Genomic DNA, 8,596 nt, shown 5'->3' on the forward strand with positions numbered 1-8,596 from the left:
GGGGAATTGAAGTGTCGCGGCGTGTAGAGCCGGCACTAGACACGTGTTGTGGTGGGTGGGGGTTCCTTCCAAGTGTGAACACGGGTCGGGGAAGCGAGCTGCCGCTGCGCTGTTACCCTCAGTCATCATCTCACTCAAAATAAAAAAATGGCCCAGAATAAAAAACAAGCAAAATTTAAAAAATATGTCTCACTGTTGTCAGTCTGCCACGGCACACCTGAGGATCTCTCACGGCACACTAGTGTGCCACGGCACACTGGTTGAAAAACACTGCTCTAGACCAGTTGCCACTTCTTAGGCCTTCAGGAATGAGGCTTCTGTAGACAAGATCTGTATGGTCGCTATTTGGTCTTCATTACATACTTATACAAGATTCTACTACAACAAGTATGCTGTCTTCAGATGCTGCTGTGGCAGGGAAGTTCTGTGACCCGCAGTGCTTGATCAGCAACATACATGCCTTACTGTTGTCGTCCCCCCTATTTCATGGTAGTTGTATGGCCTTCGCTGCTTGTATATAGGATCCTACATGTGATGTCTCATCAACTCATCATAACCATCTTATGAAAGAAAACAAAATGTATGCCAACCTGATAAATTCATTTGTTCATGATGGTAACCATGAGCCACTCTCTTTCTTTACACATTTGTTAGCAGTAGTTTTTTAACTTCATTTGCCCCACTTTGTCTTTCCTGCTTTTCTATTTCCCTCCATATGTATGACTGAGGGACTATGGAAAAGTGGGAGGGAATAAAGTTCTGGAATATAGTGTTTTTTTGCCCCCTCCTAGTGAACTGGAGTGTAATCCCACATGTGTTATCCCATGGACTGTTGCCATCATAAAAGAAAATTAATTTTGTCAGATACCTTTTCATGACACTGCTGAATTTGCTCATTTGGTAGACCAAACTGAAGAATTTATCGAATGTATGGTATATGGTAAAAAAAAAAAAAATTACAAAGAAAAACTCAATTACTTAAAAACGTATGGGTTAGAGGAGAGAAGGGATATGGGTGATATAATAGAAACCAAGAATGCCTGGAATAAGCATACGGCTGTCCTACAAACAAATAAATAATACAGTCAAGTCAAAATTTTAATTTTCATGATTCAGATAGGGCATGCAGTTCATTTTGAGAGTTTTTCACAGTTATACACTTGTATTTAATGCGTGTCATGTTGATAACAGTGTGCTAACTCCTGCAGAGTTATTTATGAGTCTTGACTGATTGGCTAAAATGCAAGTCTGTCAAAAGGACTGAGATAAGGGGACAGTCTGCAGAGGCTTATATACAAGGTAATCACATAGGTAAAAATATATTAATATAAATGTGTTGGTTATGCAAAACTGGGGAATGGGTAATAAAGGGATTATCTATCTCTTTAAACAAAATAATGTTCAAGTATACTGTCCTTTTAAAGGGATACTAAACCCATTTTCTTTCTTTCATGATTCAGATAGAGCAAGCCATTTTAAGCAACTTTCTAATTTACTCCTATTATCAATTTTCTTCATTCTCTTGCTATCTTTATTTGAAAAAGCAGGTATCTAAGGTAAGGAGCTGGCCCATTTTTGGTTCAGCACCCTGGATAGTGCTTGCTGAATTGTGGCTTACATTTAGCCAACAATCCTCAAGCGCAAACTTAAAATTGCATGCTCTATCTGAATCATGAAAGAAAAAATTTGGGTTTAGTATCCCTTTAAACTTATACTTTATAGATACTATGGGTAGACTTTGGTTGTCATCTGATGTCAAACTGTATGTTTCTATGTAATTGTAATCTTGTTTACTAGATAAAAAGGGTTTACAAAAACACGTGGCTGAAAATGTCAGTAATATGCTTTTTACTGTATTTGAAGTCATTTTCATACCTGTTGTTTTTTTCTTCAGAATGTTCCCACTATTGGTGTTATGGCGGTTGTCCTAGCAACCCACCTATGTGATGAAGTCAGCCTTGCAGGTTTTGGATATGACCTCAGTCAACTGGATACCCCCTTGCACTACTATGATAACTATTGCATGCGGGCAATGAAAAGACAACCCATGCATGATATCACTAAAGAAAAAAAATTCCTTCAGACTCTGGTTAAGGAAGACATTGTCAAGGACCTTAGTGGAGGGATACATTGTGCATTCTGTGATCCAATACAGCAGGAAATCTGAATATAAAGACTGTTCTGGACTTACAAAATGGGAATCGCATCTTTGCACGATTCATAAAGCGAGAATCCTTCAAAATGAATATCTGTTTCTTCCTATCTTAAGCAGCAATAACTGTCATCTTCAAACTGTGAAAAAAAAATCCACAGCTGTAATTTCAAGCAAGGAACTTCATTAGTAGAAGGCTGGAAATAATCAGGAATTTTATAGTAAATATATGACTATATATTTCAGCTATCTTATTGCCCCACTGGAGAACAATATATATGTATATTTTTGTTCAAAAACAGAAAAGGAATTTATTCTTTGTCAATACAAGCCCTTCCTATTTCTATACAAATATGACTTGAATTCACAGAGACTTTTGACAAATGGTAATGTTGAAATACTAAGTATTGCTGTCATTTAATTCACAGTCATCTATGGGTTTTTTGTGTTTGTGGTTGAAACTGCTAAAGCACAATAGCTATTAACCAATGTGCCTATGTGTTGCTCAGATACTGCTAACCCACAATGCATTGCTTTCAGAAGCAGTTGAGTTAAAACCACACAATAGACCTGTGGTTTTATGTATCTTCTGTTCTTGTTAATATTTCTCATTTTCTCATTGCTTCTTTGTTGTGGGAAATCAGAGGGTTAAATGCATGTGAAAGTTAATACATCACTTCTGGTCTATTAGTTTTATAATGAAAAGCTGCTGTTTGAGTAAAAGATTGCATCATTTGTTTGTGCATGATCTTAAATATTACTATTTATTTTATAGACTTGACTTTCGTCCTGGTCTTATTTGTTGTGTTTTTTTAATTGCGCTAGTCATTAAAATAAATCATAGTGCCCCCTATTGACTATAAAAGTGTGTGTGTGTATGTGTATATATATACTATATATATATATACACATACACATACATCTCAATACAGCAACTCAGGGGTTGTACTCTATAAACATTTGAAGTTAACACATTCCCAAGTGCTCATTTTCACAAGAGTCTACTTCAAAGTTTTTATTGTTTGAAAAAATATATAATCCCTTTATTACCCATTCCCCAGTTTTGCATAACTAACACAGTTATTACCTTTGATTACCTTGTATTTAAGCCTTTTCACACTGCCTCCTTATTTCAATTCTATTTACAGACTTGCATTTTAGACAATGAGTGCAGACTCATGAATAACTCCATGGGAGAGAGCCCAGTGTTATCTATATGACACAAAATGAATGAGCGGTGTCTTTCTGTAAAAAGCCTTAAAAATGCCCTAATATAAAGGCAGCCTGCAGGAGCTTAGAAACAGCCAGACATTTAAATGTTTAAAGGTTATAACGTATATTAATATAACAATGTTGGTTTAGCAAAGCTAGGGAATGGGTAGTAAAGGTGTTATCTATCTTTTTAAGCAATAACAATTTTGGAGTAGGCTGTCCCTTTAAGTGTCTGAACTTTATCTTATTTCTTTCAGCAATTTGTATACATTAAAGGGACATAGAGCCCCTGCCTCTAACCTGTGGCTGTAAGCACTCTCTGTGTACTACAATTTATTATATATAATATATATATAAAGTCATGGGGTGGGGGCCATTCAGAGCTAAAGGGATATTATTTTTAAAATTATACATATGAAAGTGCAACAATTTAAATATTTTTGCATGAAAATCTTAAGTAAAAGTTGGTTCTATTTAATTAGAAACTATAAGAAACTTTCTAATTTACTCCTATTATCAAATTTTCTTCTTTCTCTTGGTATCTTTATTTGAAAAGCAAGAATGTAAGCGTAAATGCCGGCCCTTTTTTGGTGAACAACCTGGGTTGTTCTTGCTGATTGGTGGATAAATTCACCCACCAATAGACAATTGCTGTCCAGGTTCTGAACCAAAAATTGGCTGGCTCTTTAGCATAGATGACGTCTTTTCCAAATAAAGATAGCAAGAGAACGAAGAAAAATTGATAATAGGAATAAATTAGAAAGTTGCTTAAAATTGCATGCTCTATCTGAATCACAAAAGAAAAAAATTGGGTTCAGTGTCCCTTTAAGGCAGCTTTGCATTATATTCAATAGATTTGAAGAAAAGCATTACTGTCTCCAGCCTTTCCCCAGACCCTCAACTCCCCCCCCCCCAAAAAAAAAAACTTGGATGCAGATGCAGCAACCAATGAGATTTTGTACCTGTTCCATTATTGTCAATGACTGCACACTCCAAAATGGCTTTACTGCAATTGTAAGAAAAGGGGAAAAGTGCTTAATATTACATAACAGCAAATGATTCCCCAATAGAGCTTTTTTTTTTCATCTAAACAATAGGTTGCAGATACTACCTTCAGATTCTGTAGTACATGCAATTTATTATTAGACGCGTCACAGCTGGCAGCAGTCTGGAAGTTGCTAGAACAGGGTACGTTTCATTTAAAATCTACATGAATGGAACCAAGTATATTAAATACTTCCCTGTGCTGGGTGCCCCCAGGAATATTAAAGTGATGTACGTAATGGATCGTTTTAATGTCCCTTTAACAAGCGTATCTTGATAACATGTGGTGTCACAGCTCACAGCTGTCTGTATTACAGATAATTAGGGTTGAAGTTTGTTGGGGGGGTAGCATTATCATACTTATATATAAAGACAGTGATGCACTGTGTAATACTAATGCCTATCTAAATGTGTATGTATCACACGTGTATAGAAAAGCAAGGATGTCACTTGAATGTTAATCGTACAAAGGGTTTCACAATGAAAAAAGGCTGAAAACTACTGATTTTGTTTGTATAAAAGCAGTTTATGGTAACTTTAAAACTACCCAGTAGAATGTTAACTTTAACTATGTGTTTTCTGCAGCTCAGACCCTCAGTCTCTACTGCAGCTGACACAATGGATGCAGCCAGGTTGACCAATAGGGAGCGTAAAGTAGATAGTTTAGAAATCACTTAGAGACATGAAACCCAACTTTCTAATTTACTTCTATTATAGTTTTTTTCTTTATTCTCTTGGTATCTTGTGTTAAAATCCAAGGACGTATGCTTAGGAGCTGGACAATTTCTGGAGCACTTAATGTCAGCAGTTTTGCAAGAATGCTATCCATTTGCAAGAACACTAGATGGCAGCACCATTTCCTGCTATGTAGTGTTCCAGATATCTACCTAGGTATCTCTTCAACACAGAATATCATCAGGGGTCAGCAACTTTGGCTCTCCTGATGTTTTGGAACTACATTTCCCATGATGCTCAGACAGCCTAAAGAATGTCTTAGCGTCATGGGAAATGTAGTTCCAAAACATCTGGACAGCCAAGATTGCTGACCCCTGAATATCATATATAATAGAAGTATATTGGAAACTTTTATAAATTGGTATGTTCTGCCTAAATCACAAAAGACAATGTTTGTGTTCCATATCCCTTTAAAAGGCATGAAAGTCACTACTAGTCAATTGTAAGATTTTTGTTTTTGCAAAGCTTTTTAATACTAGATCTGGAGCTATGGCTGTCGTGGAAGTGAGGAGAGCACTACCCACCTGGTATTTTGTTATTTATATCCAAGCATAAGCGCACAGTTGTGTCACTTTATTGATGACAATTAGACCATCATTTGTACAAAAAACAACGTCCTCGTATTGTATGTTTTGTAGGTAGGTGGAAATCACTTCAAACGTTGATGGTTTGATAGAACATGCCGTTTTAAAGATTTTTTTAAATGCATTTATATTAGCACGTTTGCTTTGTTCTGTTGCTATCCTTTGTTGAAAAGTTAATCTAAATAAGCTCATCGGAGCCCAGGAGCCAGCACGTGTCTTTAAAATCGTATGGCAGCAGTATTCGCAACAATTTATAACACTACTACAAACAGTGTTTCCAAACACTGCTTCCATAGGGTTCTAAAGACAGGTGCACTTTCCTGAGCACTTATGATCCTACCTAGGTTTACTCTTCAACAAAGGATACAAAAAGAGCAAAGCAAATTTGCTAATATAAATAAATTGGAAAGTTATTTGATGATTACGATAATGTAATTTATAAGTTTAATTTTCACTTTACGGTTTCTTTAAACTAGTGCACAGAATGCACCCACCAATCAGTGCCAGTCAGAGGTCCTCTCACTCACTTGTATGTTCTTTTTAACTCAAAGCAGAATAGGCATATAAACAAAGCAAGCCAGAACAACAAACTAAGGGCCAGATTACAAGTGGAGCGTTAACATCACTAGAGCGCAATCCATACCACTATCATAAGTCCATGGTTAATATGCAACGCAGAGGTATAATACAAGCTACAGTATTCATATAGGGCAGGTGTGTTCTTTTCCTTAGATACAAGATTTCTGTGAGTGCCAGCACTTGAGGTAATGACAGATAACGCACAAACACTAGCCCACTGGTTTCCAAACCTGCCCTCAGGCCTCCCCAACAGGCCAGATTTTCAGGGTTACCTTGGGGGAACAGGTACAATTACCATGTTTACTAATGAGCTGATTATTTCACCTGTGCTCCAGTTCAGATATCTACAAAAAGTGGCCTGTTAGCAAGGCCTGAGGACAGGTTTGAAAGCCAGCGCACTAGGCAGATGGAGCACAAAAATTCTGCTATTTATTCTAACCTTCCATGTTCTTGAAATTACAATTGCAAATGATAATAATCCGTTTTTTAAAGCGCTAAATGGGAAAGTGGTATTTCGGATTGCATGTAACTGCGACTTGTAATACAAGTGCCATAGGTTCGCTTGTACCGATTCCTATTGAATATAGGGCATGCTCTTATGTGTCAGGTGCTTTAAAAAATTAATTGGGTAATACTTTCACTTTTGTTAAAATGCATTTTATCTAACAACGTTCAATATCTCATTGTGCATTATAGTTTGCGCAATGCCAAGTGGGTCAAAAGTAGAGATTCTATTTCAGCTGTAAAGCTTATCTTAGAATTCATCTGTCTCCTATATGACGTTTCATGTTCATTAACTAAACAAATATAAATATTAAGTTATTTATTTGTTGTCAACGTAAATAAACAAATCAACAAACTTTGTATTTGTTCATTTAGTTAAAGGGACACCAAACACAATTGTTTTCTTTCATGATTCAAATAGAGCAGCAATTTTAAGCAACTTTATAATTTACTCCTGTTATCATTTTTTCTTCATTCTCTTGCTATCTTTATTTAAAAAGCAGCTATGTACAGCTTAGGAGCCGGTCCATTTTTGGTTCAGAACCGGGGTTGTGCTTGCTTATTGGTGGCTACATGTAGCCACCAATAAGCAAGCACTATCCAGGGTGTTTTTTAGATAAAGATTGCAAGAGAATGAAGAAAAATTATAATAGGAGTCAATTAGAAAGTGTTTAAAATGTCCTGCTCTATCTGAATCATGGAAGAAACAATTTGGGTTAAGTGTCCCTTTAATTAATAAATAATGGGGAAAATGTGCTTAAATTTGTGCCTTTTTCAGACAAAAATGTGCAATAATTATAGCTCACTCTGCAGCAATTTGTTATTAAATAGATCTGTGTATGCTGTGTATTTTTCTGTATATTTAGAAAGGGTTTTATGTCAAGTCTATTGCAGGCAATGGATTTGTATGTATTTTGTTCCAGTATTGCTCCAGAAGTGCATCATTATAGGTTGACACCAGTTGGTGCCTTTAAAACAATTGTGCGTGATCGCAGCAAAATAAATTGTTTATATGTAAGCGTGTTTTATGTAAATATGATGTGTGTGAAACCAAAAATGCCTCTAACGTGACACTCTGATTTATAAGTAAATACATTTTATTTTTATTGATTTCAGTGAACACAAATGTATAAGGATGTAAACACTTCAGTGGTGTAAAATGATTTTATGTAACGGGCATTAAAAATGAATTATTATTGAAAGTCTATTGCCTATGTATCTTTATTGATTCTCTTTCCAAAGCTGATCTTGGAGCATATGGAGAAGTTAATTGGTGTATACACATCATGCACAAGCTTGTTAGCCAATCACCATCTCCTGGAACTGATCTTGGAACATATGGAGGAGTTGATTGGTGTATACACATCATGCACAAGCTTGTTAGCCAATCACCATCACCTGGAACTGATCTTGGAACATATGGAGAAGTTGATTGGTGTATACACATCATGCACAAGCTTGTTAGCCAATCACCATCTCCTGGAACTGATCTTGGAACATATGGAGGAGTTGATTGGTGTACGCACATCATGCACAAGCTTGTTAGCCAATCACCATCTCCTGGAACTGATCTTGGAACATATGCAGAAGTTAATTGGTGCATACACATCATACACAAGCTTGTTAGCCAATCACCATCTCCTGGAACTGATCTTGGAACATATGGAGGAGTTGATTGGTGTATACACATCATACACAAGCTTGTTAGTCAATCACAATCTCCTGGAACTGATCTTGGAGTTTAATGTGCGAAATCATTATTAAAGGGATGGTGTACTGAGGCAAG

The 8,596-nt window shown here is 36.3% G+C and overlaps 1 protein-coding gene across 2 annotated transcripts in view; it reads left to right on the forward strand.

Moving 5' to 3' along the window:
* Positions 1 to 8,012, forward strand: part of ST3GAL5 (ST3 beta-galactoside alpha-2,3-sialyltransferase 5) — a 260,294-nt gene extending 252,282 nt beyond the window's left edge. For both annotated transcript variants that reach the window (XM_053704269.1, XM_053704270.1), the window contains exon 7: positions 1,895 to 8,012. In XM_053704269.1, the coding sequence (XP_053560244.1) occupies positions 1,895 to 2,167 (273 nt within the window). In that variant the 3' untranslated portion in view covers positions 2,168 to 8,012. The remainder of the gene's footprint in view (positions 1 to 1,894) is intronic.
* Positions 8,013 to 8,596: the final 584 nt, after the last annotated feature.

Source organism: Bombina bombina, chromosome 2 (genome assembly GCF_027579735.1).
Source record: "Bombina bombina isolate aBomBom1 chromosome 2, aBomBom1.pri, whole genome shotgun sequence".
Classification (NCBI taxonomy): Eukaryota; Metazoa; Chordata; class Amphibia; order Anura; family Bombinatoridae; genus Bombina; species Bombina bombina.